At 37.1% G+C, this 15,591-nt stretch overlaps 1 protein-coding gene across 3 annotated transcripts in view; it reads left to right on the top strand.

Moving 5' to 3' along the window:
* The window catches only part of HACL1 (2-hydroxyacyl-CoA lyase 1), a 23,751-nt gene extending 8,160 nt beyond the window's left edge, over positions 1 to 15,591 (top strand). Inside the window, exons 5-18 of one of the 3 annotated variants that reach the window (XR_003994797.1) lie at positions 2,540 to 2,612; positions 3,124 to 3,201; positions 4,168 to 4,262; positions 4,651 to 4,763; positions 6,148 to 6,283; positions 7,559 to 7,664; positions 9,084 to 9,167; positions 9,436 to 9,537; positions 10,469 to 10,623; positions 12,032 to 12,190; positions 12,498 to 12,605; positions 13,189 to 13,375; positions 13,662 to 14,947; positions 14,984 to 15,591. Coding sequence is in view for 2 of the 3 variants with exons in the window: in XM_030509866.1 (XP_030365726.1) it covers positions 2,540 to 2,612; positions 3,124 to 3,201; positions 4,168 to 4,262; positions 4,651 to 4,763; positions 6,148 to 6,283; positions 7,559 to 7,664; positions 9,084 to 9,167; positions 9,436 to 9,537; positions 10,469 to 10,623; positions 12,032 to 12,190; positions 12,498 to 12,605; positions 13,189 to 13,375; positions 13,662 to 13,694 (1,429 nt within the window). In the remaining variant the exon portion in view is untranslated. Of the gene's footprint in view, positions 1 to 2,539; positions 2,613 to 3,123; positions 3,202 to 4,167; positions 4,263 to 4,650; positions 4,764 to 6,147; positions 6,284 to 7,558; positions 7,665 to 9,083; positions 9,168 to 9,435; positions 9,538 to 10,468; positions 10,624 to 12,031; positions 12,191 to 12,497; positions 12,606 to 13,188; positions 13,376 to 13,661 lie in introns of all 3 variants that reach the window. The other 2 variants (XM_030509866.1, XM_030509996.1) reach the window with 2 other exon arrangements.

Below are 15,591 nucleotides of genomic sequence, written 5' to 3'. Positions count from 1 at the left end.
GAACAGGTGGTGTTTGTCAGGTAAACAGACCTGTGACTTGATATTGCATAATCTCCTGGCAAAGGTAAAGGGAGTGACTTACCTAGTTCAACAGAAGGTTTCACAATATAGCAAGAAACTGGTTTTCACTGACCAAATCACTGTATTTGCCCTGTGTTTTTTTTCATTGGTCACATCAGGCTTGTGTTTTGCTTGCCATGTGCCAAAAGAAGAGAAGTTGTCTCTTTCATTAGTAGGCACCTCCATTGAGTGTCTGAGAATCCCAAACATGCTTTTCCACATTTACTTTTTGGCTGGCATTACCATTGTAAGAAAGGGTGCTATGCTTTAAAGAGGAAAACTGAGGATTTTTCTGTTGACTTAACTAATGAGCTTTCTAGCTTGTTTCGCTGCTTGTTTCACAGCAGCTTGGGCAGATACTATGGAGAAGGAGTGTTGCAAGGGGAGAGCAGAAGTAGCCCAAGCAAAGGAAAGGAGGTGAAAATACAATACGTGCTGAGGGGTTTGGTTACACCAGTCTAACACAGTCTGCATAAAAAGGGGCATAGGCCCATATCATCTCCACACCTGCTGCTTGCCCTCTTTGACAGCTCTGGCACTTGTCTGTGCCAACAACCACATTCAGTTCATTACGCATTAGATCTTCCTCTTTCTCTGGCAACAAGGTGTTAAGTCTCTTGCTCTATACCATCCCCTAGGAGGAAGTGGTATAGGAGTAGATATTGGAATAGACCAACTTGTAGGGCAAGGTTAGCCCCCATAGATATCTCCTGCTTCATTCTGAGCGAAAGTTTTAGTATCTTGGTTTGGCTATGAGAATAGACTCCAAAGAAGAGTCTGCAATAGTTAGTAAGTTTTCGATATACAGTAGCATGGTGAAATACCATGCTCTTCACCTGAAGTTGCATCTGATTTTTTTCAATTTACTGAAGTTCTTCTCCTGCAAGTCCATAAGGCTTGCTATTCTTAGTGGTTTCATTATAGTCAGTGTTCTTCCTGCCTCACTACTGGGTTTTGATTTAATTTTATAAACACTGCTGTTTAAAGTGTCTACAGTATTGTGACAGTAGTACAATGATTTCATTGGGGGAAAAACTTCTTTCTGGTTACAACTGTGTAAACTAGAAAAGCAGAACCGAATCTTTTCAAGATACAGCTATTGGAGTTGGTTTTCTTAAGAGTAGAGTGCTTTCTTAATTATATTTCGGTATTAGGAAGCAGTAGTTGTTTTGTTTCTTAAAACATTTAAATAAATTTGAAAAAGGTAAGTGAAAGGAACATAGGGTTTGTCACTGAACAGACTGGTTATATACGGATAATGATAGTAATTTTGCTCAGAGGGGAGAATTGGCAGGGTAAAATACCTAGAGCATACATCAAATGCCTTTTTCCATAACGATTTTTCACAAAGATAAGCTACAGCCTGAAGTTCTCATCTCACCATGTCAAGGGATTAGAACTGAGATTTTTGATTTGTGGCAGAGAAATGGCCTGGTTATGAAGCTTGGCTCTAGATACAGATATCTCCAAATCTTATGGGCGACTAAATTTAGGATTATGCATTGAGCTCACTGTAAATGTTTCAGCTTAATGCATTGCATAGATAAATGCAGTCAAAGGAAAGGCTGTATCTAAAGAGAAACTGATGAGGAAAAAAGCTTAGAAAGCTACTGACCCAATATTTTAATTTACTGTGGAGGAATGAGCAAATTAATAAGACAGCTTGCTTTTATTGACTCATCATTCAGCACTTTGAGGAGTTTGACATACAAACTGAATAAAAGACCAGTTTTCATTCACCGTAGGAAAATTAATTATTGTATTTTGTGGAAGTGATAATAAAAATGTGCTCCTGTGGAATGCATAACCCATATTGTAAACTAATGCTGCCGTTCTCACATGAACTAATTTAAGAACAGGATTGCTTATAGGCATGTTAATTTTTTGTTCATCTCTTTGGTCTTTGGGGTGTTTTATGAAAAACTGCAGGGAGAAGTGCTGTTGGATAGTCAGCTAGCTTCTGTGTTACAAATTGTATATAAAAAAAGTCTTTCTGAAAAGATTGCTTCCTACTATATTTCTAGTGTTTGTGCATGTTACATTGCCTCTTAAACATTTAATACTTTTTAGATCAATCAATACTTGTCAACTTTTTAGATTAGCTGTTGCCATTCCTCTCAAACCACTTTGGCACCCATGCTATCAAACTTAAAAGAAAATTGCTAGAAACATGACTTCAGTTTAGAATTTTTATGCTAGATGCAGATCACTTTAAAAGTCCAGATTGTTCTAAAACTAGTGCCCCAAAAGCTGCTAGGAAGTCTACGAGCTGACACGCTGATATTCAGAATCCACTCCTGTATTGTGCTGGTCACTTTCTATTTATGTTAAGATCTGTGGGTGCTGAAGGTGCACACTATGCTAAAAGCAGTAGGATTTGATAATAAGGAGAATTCAGAGATGTGACTGCAGTTATAAAAAAATACCTGTATGCTTAAGGTTGCTTATTTTTGTTTTGTTTTTTAATATACTTTTCTAGGCCTTTGATTGTTATTGGAGGCTCTTCTGACAGAAATCAGGAAACCATGGGAGCTTTCCAAGAATTCCCTCAGGTACACAGGCATACAGCTTTCCACAGAAAGGTTTCAGTTAAATAATGGCTGTTGTTTCTCCATTAGTGTGGGAATAACAACCCCAAACACTAACATTTCCTAGCAGATCCTATAATGCTGTTGACTTGCTCCATCTACTGGTCGAAATTGTGTAAATATAGCTGATAACCTGGAATGTCTTTTTCCATACTCATGTTAGAATTCATGATCTGTTTTAAGGCTGTCAGCTGGTATAAATTGCCTTTGTCTGTTCTGAGATGGAAGAAAGCAAACTCTCCAAGAAAAGCAGCACCAATTTCCAGGAGGAAAAAAAATAAATACTTAAGCATTTAGGAGAATGAGTATGGCTTTGACAGTTTCTACCAGCTGAGGAACTGCATTTTTCTTTACGCGGGTTTTCAGCTTGTTGTTTTCCAGTTGGCATTTCTTCCATTTTATTCATGATGAAATGAGATAGAAACGAGCAAATCACTTTGCTAAATCGATATAATGGTTGTATGCATTTATTCAGGTTGAAGCTGGTAGGCTGTACAACAAACTGTCTGTCCGCCCGAGCAGCCTAGAAGCTATTCCTGCTGTTATTGAAAAGGTATGAAAAATACTAAGTTAGCAACAGAGCATCAAGTAACTGTCTCCTCCTATATAAGCTTTGAGGGTTTATTTATATAGTTGTTACCAAAAATAGTTTTATCCAGCAGATGTTAAGCAGTGGAGTGAATTAACAAGCAGAGAGGCTTTTCCTATGAGCAATGCTATGGCACAGGGTAGAAACAGGTTCTGGTCTAGCCTGGTGCTTACTGATACCTGCAGTGGTTTTTGTTAGCTTCAGTCAGAGCTGGAACATTCTTAGGAAACAAAAAAAGCTTTTAGGGAGAGGTGCAATAACTAGAAATGTAATAATACAAACTTCAGTTCTTTTACCACTCTCATTATGTGAAAGAGATTTAGAGGGTGGGCAGTGGAGATGATTGTATTTGAGATTTGAGTTTGGTGCTGGTTTGTTGGGATTTTTTGATGGAGTGAGAGAAAACACTTCCTTATCTCAGTGCTTCAGAAAGGGTTACAAAAGTCTCTCGCTGTTGCTGTAGCAACACTTTAGCCATGTCAGCCTAAATTCTGCATACAGTGCTACTGTTTCCAAAAGTGCAAATTCAGCAGTGCATCTACCTGTAATAAAAGAACTGGAATCAAAAGTAATAGAAAATGGAGGCATCGGTTGTCTTGGTTTTTCTGTGTTTGTGCTACTTTAAATAGAATTCAGCTTGGAAGTTTAATTTAGGATTTCCAAACACAGCAGCTAATGCAGTTGTCTCATTGTAAATTAGACAGAGAGTTTACAGTCTAATACTGTCCATCTACTGAAAGGCTTCTGTTTGTATATAGGGCAAAATGTATCAAAACTTGAATTTATTGGTATAAATCAGTCCTGTGGTGGTTCAGCAGTATGAAACAGCATGTTCCTTCTCTGCCTCCAGAAGGGGTTTCTTGTTTTTTACGCATAAAGATTCTTAACGTCTTTTCAAATGGTGGCTAACACTGATTATCTGTTTTCTAGGCTGTGAGAACCAGCATATATGGTCGTCCAGGTTCCTGCTATATTGACATACCTGGGGATTTTGTGAATCTTCAGGTGAATAAGAGCTCTGTCAAGTGCGTAAAGATTATATTCATTATTTTTCAAGTCACTGAACAAATTGTAGTTATTTTTATATGTTCTTAAAACGAGAAAATACAGCCTCTGAATGTAAACATTCCATCATAATGTGATATGGATTGTAGTTTGTAATGAAATGTGCAAAAAGGAATGAAGTAATATGATGGTAATACAATAGGATGTCACTTTGTAAATCTCTGGAACACCACTACCTGTGAGATGAAAGGAACATGCAAGAAAAGCTTTAAAGCCTGTTTAAGTAAAAATATGTCGTGTTCTGATAAATGCTGAAAGTAACATGGTGTGTAGCAACCGCAGATTTATCTTCCAACATTTCTTGGTTTGAATTTTTTAAGAGCTTTTTTTGTTTTGCTTGACTTCCAGGTATGTGGAATGCTGCCTGCCCCCTCCCATCAGCACGGCTGAAAGCTCCGCTGTATCCAAAGCGACATCTATCATTGCTCTTTCCAAGCAGCCTCTGCTCATCATTGGCAAAGGTAGCATGCTTTGATGTTGCTTTGAATTCTGCAAGTTCAGGACAAGAATAACAACCAAAGTGACCTCTTTTCCCCATAAGTGTTAGCCATATCCTTTGCACTCTTTATTAAAACAAACAAGCGAAAAGTACCCAAAACAGAATTAAAAAAAAATATAAACTTCTTCAAAATTTTATGTTAAAATCTGCTCTGTTTTTAGAATATGTTCTGTTGTTGCAACTGTTCTGTTTTTCATCTAATATAAGGGAAAAGTCAATTGATAAATACAAGTTTGAGCAGGGAAAAAAAAAATAGATAACCACTGTCTTAAGACTGGAGCCCAGTACCAAAGCATCACTTCCAAAATTCCAAACAAATTCTTTTAAGAACTGAACAGAATTGAAATAACCAACTTATTTCACCCAAGCTGTTCCCCTGCAGTTGTGGGTATCATCTGTATCTTGGAGAGCAGTTCTGTGTTTAATTGGGGACTGAAATGATTGAGATTAGATAGATCTTATCATTGATTAGATAGTAAAATAGTAGACAGAAGGTAGATCAGGAGAGGGTTCCCCCCTACCCCTTCATTGGCTTGATACACATGAACAGAAGGGTGTTCTTTGAAAGTGAAAGGTAGGAAACTCAAAAATACATAAATACATGTTTTGTTGATGTCAGCTATTGAGAATCTACTTAACAAATACATTTGGACTTTCTGCTACATATTGTTGTTAGCAGAAGTTTTTGAAGAAATACGGAAGTTTATTCTTTAGGATGTAAGACTTACGGACTTAAGTTATTGCATGAGCACCAGCCAGTTATTCTTGATTTCCTAGGCAGCCTTAATTCAGCAGCCATGTACTGAAAGTAGCATCATGGTAGATCTATGCATAGGCATATATCTTTACAAGGTCATTTTTTGAGCTTTTTTTTTTTTTTTTTCATTAAAGACTTATGGTAGATCTGTTTGGGCAGATTGTTATGGAGCATGTGGTACAACAGCACACAGGGGGCAAGCAAAATATTACATGACACAACACAAAGGTTGTCATCTGTGGCTGCTGCAGAAGTCAGCCCCGTAAGACCAAACTTCACCTACTCAAAACTTTCATTTTAGATACACAAAATCTCCTATTTTTCCCTGTCCTGCTTCACAGAAATAGCTGAATAGTTCAGCTGAAGTGTTAGGAGGGGGAAAGGCTTTTGTAAGTAAATATGGGAAATTTGAACCTAATACCTGTAGTTTGGCATATTATGCTTTGAATTTTCCAGAATGAAAAATAACAGGCAACTTCTGTAATATGAAATAGTACTCTTTCTGCCACTAATGTAATCAGGTTAATTGAAGTTCAAGCAAATGCAGTAGGTTCCTGTAGTATTAAGGAGTCTCTTTCATTTCATTCAGGTGCTGCTTATTCACATGCTGAAAACAACATCAGAAAGTTGGTGGACCTTTGTGGACTGCCTTTTTTGCCTACACCAATGGCAAAAGGAGTAGTTCCTGATAACCATCCAAATTGTGTAGCTGCAGCAAGATCAACGTAAATATAAAGCAAGGCTTCTAATCCTAACATCTAAGAATCAACTAGGAATTGTGGTGGTCTACAGATGCCAGGGAAGACAGAGTGCACACAACAAATTTTTCAACATTTTGTACTTCATTTTAAAGCACTGAAGATCTTGCTTGGAAAGAGACAACAGATTTAGGTGGATCACTTTTGACAATGCTTAAGAGTGCTGGCCAGGAAGATACTTTGTCTGAGAGCTAATATTCTGTAACTATGAAATCTATGACAAGTAGATATATCAATGTTGTTAGTATGTATTTCATAACGTAAAATGAAACTGGCAAACAGTTTGTTAAACGTTTAACTTGGTGCACTAGACAAACTACTAGCTTTTATTTTAAAACCATGAACAAGAGGTTAAGATGCATACATTGCAGTTGAAGTTTTGCTATCTGCTGTCTCTGCCTGGTGTTTGCAATACACCATGACTAAATTCCACATTATTTTAAAAGAAAAATATGGTATTTCAAACTACACTGAAGGACTGTGTTTAAAGTCATTTATAAAAGGTGGGGTTTTTTTGGCTTTTGGCAAAATTAATGTAAGTGCACTATAAGAACCCTACTAGGTGTGAATATGCAGTCAGCTTGCAGATGGAGCATTTATATACTTTGAGATTAAAATATTTCTGTTGTTGAGCACTTAGTTTAATCACTGTTAAGCATGCTGTTAAGAAAAATGGAGAATTAAAGAACATACCAAATACTGTCTGCCCAGCTGAAAGGTAAATTAACAGGAGTCTAAGCTGAAAGGTCCACAATAATCTTTAATTTTGACACCCACTGTTGCCAGTGTCAGAGTAGTTAGTCTTTTGCTTTAACCTCAGCATAGTTATAGCATCTTGTGAGTGTCCTAGTGTAATAATTCCTTTCCCAAACACGGTGTATCAGGAAAATCATAGAATCACAGAATGGTTTGGATTGGAAGGGACCTTAAAGGTCATCTAGTTCCAACCCCATGCCATGGGCTGGGACACCTTCCACTAGACCAGGTTGTTAAAAGCCCCATCCAACCTGGCCTTGAACACTTGAATTTAATAGTAATTAATTTTCTTCTTGAGTGCATAAACTCAAGAATGTCCTGATGATTGGCTATGTAAAAGGATACAGGTTTTGAGGATAAAGCAAGCAACTTAGCGAAAGGATATATTCTGGGGTTTGCTGTGGTGGTTAGGATTACTTCTAATTTTGAAAACATTATTAAATTTAATACCAATTCCTCCTTGATTCTCTTATTTCCCTTTTTTAGGGCATTACAGCTTGCTGATGTAATCATCTTGCTTGGTGCAAGGTTGAATTGGATTTTGCATTTTGGTCTACCACCAAGGTTTCAACAAGATGTAAAGGTTATTCAGGTGAGCAGGAAAATGATTGTCACTTGCAGAAAGTTCTCTCTGTTCCTGCATTGCCTAGGACAATTATGGTAAATTATTTTGGTAGGACGTTGTTTGCCGCATGAAGTACATTATGGACAGCAAGAACAGTGCATACTGTTATGGTAGTTGTCCAGAAATACTTCTGATTTCTTTCATTATTTCTTTTACTTCCCTGTTGTTTCTAAAAATGGTTACAGCATTGTTCCAGCTATCAAGGACTTGGTGCTGCTGTAATGAGGAGGGCAGACACTTTCAAGTAGCTGGCTAATACAGGATTAGACTCATGATACTTGTGTGATCTTTGGAGCACTGGAGTTCCTGTGATTGGAATCAAATTGTGTTGAAAGTGTGACATCTTCCAAACTGTTTGACTGCTTTCCCAGCTGGATTTTTTGAAATAGAATTACTTTCATATCCAGAGTCAGTCACTACAAGAGTTAAGTCACTCAGAAATGTTAATAAGAGGAAGAAAGGCTATTTGACTAATTAATGTATTTAGCAATCTGCCAGCTCTTAGGAAGTCAAGTCGTTAAATTGTTTATGTCCTTAAAATCTCCTCCCTTAGAGTCTGTGATCAAAGAACAGTAGTTGATTGAGTGTGCTGACTGGCCTGCCTTCAGTGATCTGGAACATAATCTCAGGTTCCAAACTTTACATCTTTTCCAGGGGAATAACATAATTTTTTTAAGCTAGAATTCCTTTTGACTTATGAAATAATAGATTATTTTTTTTTATGCTTCCTTGTTCTAAAGAAAGTAAAGAAAAATAATAATATTATTTCATCCCACTTAAAGTAAATTTTTTCACTGTCAAGGGTTAGTTTTAAAATACTATTTCATTTCATAGCCTGTGTGACCTGGTCATAAGTTAGTATTCCATGTAACCTAAGAGATCTCCTACATCACTGATAAAGAAAATGGGGAAGCTGTTTCAGTGGTCACAATTTACTTTTCAGTTTCTTCGTACTATCCAAATTCTTATTGCCAAGTAGCGCACGTATACTTCTCTCAGTAAGAAAATTAGTGCTTTTTATAGCCTTTAAGGGTATGCTTAAGCCTAGATTTGTAGTTCCTGTATAATTATCACTAAATTCACCACCACCTTCTTCTTAATAGTCAAAGTTCTGTACTGTCGGCAAGAGCTTGTAAGAAGCAAGCAGTCAATTTTGAGGATATATATGAACTTTTATTAAAATGAGTATGTACCATGGGATTTTACTTTAAAGTAATTTTCAAATCAATGTCATTGATGTTATTTCAATGAAAGGCAGAGGAAGCTATCCGTATAGCCAATACAAAGTATGAAGACATTGTCAGACCATGTTTCTCACTGGAATTTACAAAAAAAATTCTATTTAATATCCTTGAGTTAATAGTAGTATTTCTTTTTTAAATATAGATTGATATTTGTTCAGAAGAGCTGGGGAATAATGTGAGACCAGCTGCAACTTTATTAGGTGACATAAACGCCGTGACTGGACAGGTAATGTAATATCAGGTATCCTCCTGTTTTGAGCTTAATTACCTCTGATTTATATAAAGTTACCACAGAAAAAGAAGAAGAAAAAAAAAAACAACTGTTCAAGGAAAACCATTTTTCAGGCAACATGTTGAATGTTAAAGATTCTGATTAGTGTCACTGTGGTTGTGCTGGGATCTTTCTTGGTAACATTATTCTTGATGCTCGTGACGGTTTGTTATTTTTCAAATGTGTTGAAAGAAATCTCTGCAACATTTCAATGTTGTTCCAGCTCTTGGAAGAATTCAGCAAAAGATCAGTGAAATATCCTTCTAATTCAGAGTGGTGGAAGAGACTAAGAGAGAAAATGTTGAACAATGAGGAAAGATCAAAGGTAATCTTATGTTAAAGAAAAGAGGTTTCTTTCCTTAACAGGTACCAATGCATAGTCGGTTTTGTCACTGATTTATGTCAAAGCTCCTCAATTACTTCTGACGGTCATGTCACCCAGACTTTGAAAATTTGTATCATTCTGGTACAGGCTTACTCTTGTCAGGCTTGTGAGCTGTAAGTTAGGACTTAAAACTTTACTGTAAGTGAAGTATTTTAGGTTTTTTATAAATTCAAACTGTGTGGAATTCATTGAACTTTGGGATTGGGTTTTTAAAGCCAATACTAGAAGACCACAGCCAGAGCGGCTGTATTATGGGCAGTGACTTCTAAGCAGTGGACAGGTACTCCAGGTACCTCCAAGTAGTCCAAGTGGAAGCTAGCTTACATGAAGATACATTCTTAGTTTTCTTCTGTAATTGTGCTGGTTAGCAATGCTGGTGGAAGTAAAATTTGTATTAAAAGCAAGTAGCTATTCAGGCCAAAAATTCCACAGATACTTGGCATATGCCTAACTTTATGCAACTCAAGTTCAGATGCATGTTTCTGAGATTGGGATCTAAAATTCTAGCAGGATCACTCTTTTGAGTTACCTCCCAGCACACAGATGACAGCTCCCTTAGGGTTATCAATAGTCAAACATACGTGCAGAAAAATGTAATGTGCCTATAGGGTTAAACTGAGTTTTAATGGCTTCTTGTTAATGATAGGGCATCCAAGGTTGTGGAGCTGAGTGAGCCTCTGATAAATATGTTGTGTCACCAGAATAGGAACAGAAGGGGAGTGATCTTGATGTAGTACATGGAAAACCAAATACTCCAGCCTTACCTAGCAGGGTGCATTTTTATTTCCATCGTTCTTATTTACATGTCTCAGTTCTCCACCATAGTATAAAGTCTATCCATAGGAGTTACTAATGTCTTTTATTTTTTAAGGGATTAGCATTACAGAAATCCCTGCCTATGAATTATTACACAGCCTTCCACCACATCAGAGAACTGATACCCAAGGACTGCATCTTAGTAAGTGAGGGAGCAAACACCATGGACATTGGACGAACTATGCTTCCAAATTACTATCCCCGTCAAAGGTGCGATATTTTCTTTGTTTGGCTGGCAACAGGATAGATTATGTATAAATGTTTCCATTTATGTGAGGAGTATGGTGGTCCAGATTATTTTTTTTAATCTTTTTTAAAGGTTCTAAATGGAGGAGGGTAAAAAAAAAAGTTTAGTATGTTGGGAGAGGGGTTAAGGGAAGTTTTCCACGCATTTTCTGATGTCCTGTCATAGATTTTAACAATTCTCTACAACTGGTCCGTGTGCTCTGCAACAGATAGTTTATCAGTCTTTTTTGTGGAAAGTGAGTGAGGAGCATCATGTTAAATTACCTGATCTAGATGTTTACTTCTGTGCTCAGAGTCTGTGGTAAACTTTGATTTACAGTAAAAACAATTGTTGGATTCTCAAAAAGAATTCATACAGAGAGGTTTTCTTTGAAACATACTTAAAACCAGGGGAAATATAAGAAGAATCAACTAATTTTGAAAATTTGATTGTATATTGGACATGCTTTCACGTAAACCTGCATACCTAAAGTATAGGCACTCAAATTTGGAAGTGTTGGTATGTCACTTTAATCATTATGTGTAATCTAGTTTTAATGTAAGATGGAATTAAATGCCTTCTTGAATGAGGGTGAAAAGTGAGCTCTGTCTGGTGAGGCGAAATTGCTGGACTGACTGTGAAGTTTGTGCCTGCTTGTGAAAGGAACTCTGAAGTCCTAAATGAACCTGAATATTTGTTTGTAAACAGAAAAATAACCAGCCAAGCAAAAAAAAACCCCCATGCTTCCAGTAAACCTGGGGGAAGAGTTTGCATTTCCCCCCCTCGCACTTTAGAATAAGGGCACAGTAATGTTAATGGTTGTCTTTTCAGATTGCATTGCACATATCTGAAAGCAAATTTGAAAAGTTAACCCCAGAATAATCTAGTTCTTTATGTACTTTTGTATCCATTATGTGCTTCTGACTGAAATGACCTAACTTAATTACAGCTTTAAATTTGATTTCAGAAGTTGAACAGAAGACTAAAATTTGAACAGCAGTATTTAACCAATTGCTTCAAGGAATTAAATATGGAAAGATTTCATGTAGTCTGCCTATCTCTACAGTAATTGAATGTTTTTGAAATATTGTTACTATGCAAGCTAAAAGCATACAAGAATAGTTCTTTACTGTAGTACAACCAGTGTATGAGAGCTCTTAATTTTAATTAGAGTTCCAGTATGTTTATATCACTTAAAATATTTGCAGTCTTATAAAATGTTTGACTGAATATAATAATCTATACATCTGGTATCTCTTTATACTAATTGTTTGTTTAAAGGTATTTGAATACTATATGGAAGATTATTAAAAGTAAAGACAAGTCACTATGGATTAATTTAAAAGCCTGACTAGAAATGAAGGTATAATAATTCTGTATTGTCCCCTTTAGGCTTGATGCAGGTACTTTTGGAACAATGGGAGTTGGACTGGGTTTTGCAATAGCAGCTGCAATGATAGCTAAAGACCAAACACCTGAAAAGCGAGTCATCTGCATAGAAGGAGATAGTGCTTTTGGATTTTCTGGGATGGAGGTGGAGACTATTTGCAGGTAACTCTTTTTTGCCCAAGACCCTCTTCATGTATTGCCAAGATCAATTTAACTAGGTAGCCAAGGATGCTGATCTTAGATGGGGTACTCATAAAAGCACATGAAAACAAGCTAAAAAATATACATGGTCAGTTTTATGCTGTTTAGACATAATGTGTTATCACCAGTGATGAGTAGATGATGTTTCAGGAGGAAATGTTTTATTTTTTAAAATTATTTATTTTCCTTTTAAGGCAGAGTAACTCTTCTAATACCTTACAGAAAGGTGCACATATTTCAGAATTCTTCCGAATGCATCTATTTGTAGATACAACTTGCCAATCCTGATTATCATCATAAACAACAATGGGATTTACACTGGTTTGGGTGCAGATGCCTGGAAGGAGATGTTAAAGTTTGGAGATCCTGCTACGTGGTGAGCATCTTCAAAGAATGTCCTGTTAATTAAGGAAGAAGTGGCCAAAATGGTCATTCTCTTCACTTTTAGTGCTTTGTGGTTTAGATTGAAATTTTTCATAAAGTGAACTTAGTTCTAGGCTAAGTTTGTGTAAGTAAGAACCAGTTACCAAAGGTAAGCAACCAACCTAATTCCAGTCTATTGTTTACACAACTGTGCAGGAGAGAGATGTCTATTAGTTGTCTCAGGATCCTGCAGCAGTTCAGGCCACACCTAGCAGGCTAACCTCCAAAATCATGATAATCCCCAAAATTGCCTGAGACTTGTACTCTGAGATTACATTGGGCTTCTGCTTCTGGAGCTGAGAACTCTCTGCCAAGGAAACTAGGCTAAAGCTTTGCTCAGGAATGTCTCGAGAAGATGAAAATTAGTATGCTACCTTATAGCTTTAACAGTATAGGAAACTTAGTTCTTCCAGCCTAGAAGAATTCATCAGGCCAGGACAATAATCATCTTAGCACTGATTTAAAAGTGTGAAGTAATTAAATTGGTGTCTGGCAATTCTTCCCTGCTATTAATCAGGTTTTCTGTTTTGTTACAGTGTGCCTCCTGTGTCTCTCCTGCCAAATTCACACTATGAGGAAATTATGTCTGCCTTTGGAGGTAAAGGATACTTTGTTGAAACGCCAGAAGAATTGCAGAATGCTCTCAAAGCAAGCCTGACTGACAAGCAAACACCTTCTCTTATAAATGTAATGATTGATCCACAGTCTGACAGAAAGAAACAGGTATGTATATATACTCTCCTTTCGTTCTCTGCAAACTTCATGTAGGCAAGCCTCTGAAATTCTCAGGTGGTATCACTTAAACCACAGAAAAAGCATAGTGTCTTTAATTAGTGTGTCTGGGAACTTATGTTCTTTCTTTTCACTCCTGACAACATGAGACAGTTTTCGAGCAGTCTTTACTTGCTGTGGATTCCATCTGGTAGTCAATACATAATTGTATCCTACTCCTCTTACTGTTTGTCCATTCTGATACAGTTTTAATTCTATTTTTGTTTTTTTCTTCTAGGAGTTTCCGTGGCTGACTCGTTCTAACCTGTAGTAGAAGATGAAGATGATGGTGGTGCAAGGCAGTGTGTTAAGCAAAACCAAATCATTTTCCAGAAGCGGAACTGGTACAACTCCGTTTTACATAAACATTGAAACAAAATGGGATTCTAGAACTGGTACTAGAGGACTCTTTAAATGCTGAAATTAAGTAATTGTAAAATGAAAGACACACATGAATCTATACCAAATCTTCTAGCAGATTGTACAGGAACACTGATAAGATCATATACTACTTCTTTTACTCAGAGCCATACCCATCAAGATTTGTGAATTAAAGTCTTGGATGTTTTGGACAAAGGGAGTGAGCTGATGCTTTTATGCCGACTGAGGCATGAATATCGTTGGCAGTGTGCAATTATAGTAGTTTCATTTTTAACTGACCACCAGCATGCTGCTTGTTAGAGACTTTGTCCTGTAAGGACAAAAACAAAGCATCTTGTCAAAAAGTGCTGATTGGCCTCATTATGCCTTGAAGCCTGTTGGGTTGATAGTCACTTCCTAATTTTACAGGCTGCATTTTCAGCTTCTGCTGCAGATAGAAGCAGTGTATTAAAAATGCAGACTTACTCAAGGGCTGTACTGCATTTTTTGTTAGCGGGACAGTGCTTGTAGAGGGGAAAAAAATCTTAGACATTTTGTCTGAAGCTTTGCTTTTTGCAAAGGTGCTATCATCCCTCTCAGCTGAAAACAGGACTGTATTTATTAGTGAGATTTCAAGGATTAATAGATTGTGAACCTTTATAATCAGAAGCATTTAAAAAAAGAAAAAGAAAAAGAAACCTTCACCAGAACAATAACTTAAGTGTTAGGTTGGACCTTAATGTATTCATGCTGTGGTTGGCTAATTGTGAAACAAAAGTTCTTCCTATAATGTACTTACTGTATAGAAACTTAGTACCCAACTTTCACTGACTGTGTTGCAGAGGTAACGTTCAAAGTGGATAATTGACCTACCTGAGGTTCTATCTACTGTGCTTTCATCTATTGTTGCATCTGACAGTCTTACTTAGAGCTCACATTTTAAAAGTGAAGTAGTTCTTTCCCTGTGCTTCTGTCATGGACTCCAGCAACTCCTACTCAGTCTACTACTGAACAAGTTACTTTGTGTCTTCTTAAATGCACAAGAGGGTCTTTGATGTTATATGTGTAAAAGGGAAAACTCTGGCTCTGACTTGGGTTTTGATTGCTTTATTGTCTATTATTCCATTGACTTTAAGTGCTGGTGAACTAGTTAAAGGCACTTGGGTGACCCAAGGAAGAGGAGAACTGGGCTGGCCGCAGATCCTGGCCTATGGTTAAGTTTGTTGCAAAAAGCTTGGCTTATTAGTGCTTGCACTTAAGTCTGGGTCTGGCACAAGGCCATGGGTTACTGTTAGGCAGAGGACTGTCTCTGCACGCTTGTGCAGAAGGATAGCATCAGACATGAGCAAGAGTACCACAGTCTGACTAAGAGGTACCACTACTTGTTACGGGTGTGGAATAGCCATGTGGCACTATGAATGCCTGAGTCAAGATAAGGTGATATTCTCAGGAGGGCTGCTAACAAGTGCAAAAGGATAAAATCTGCAGGATGGATACAACTCATGAACAAGTGTAAGGCTGCTGAGACAGCAGAGTTGCTGTGTTCTCTGGAGTACTCTGCAAGGAATGTGGAGCATTGCATCTTGTCACCAATTTTGTTTCATTCTTTTTAACTCTCAAAAGTTGATTTTAATATGTTGCAGTGATTAAAAACAATCCATTATGATGAAGTAAAATATCTGTAAGAGTTAATGCTGGGCCTGACCACAGGTCAATGAGATCATGTGCATTGGATATGCAAATGCAGAAATTCTTGTTTTATATTTGAAAATTAATAAAAAGTGATTTTCATAAGTTTTCTCCTTTAA

This window comes from Strigops habroptila, chromosome 1, assembly GCF_004027225.2.
Source record: "Strigops habroptila isolate Jane chromosome 1, bStrHab1.2.pri, whole genome shotgun sequence".
Classification (NCBI taxonomy): domain Eukaryota; kingdom Metazoa; phylum Chordata; class Aves; order Psittaciformes; family Psittacidae; genus Strigops; species Strigops habroptila.
The sequence above is the reverse complement of the archived record's forward strand: the minus strand, read 5'-3'. Positions and strand labels throughout refer to the sequence as shown.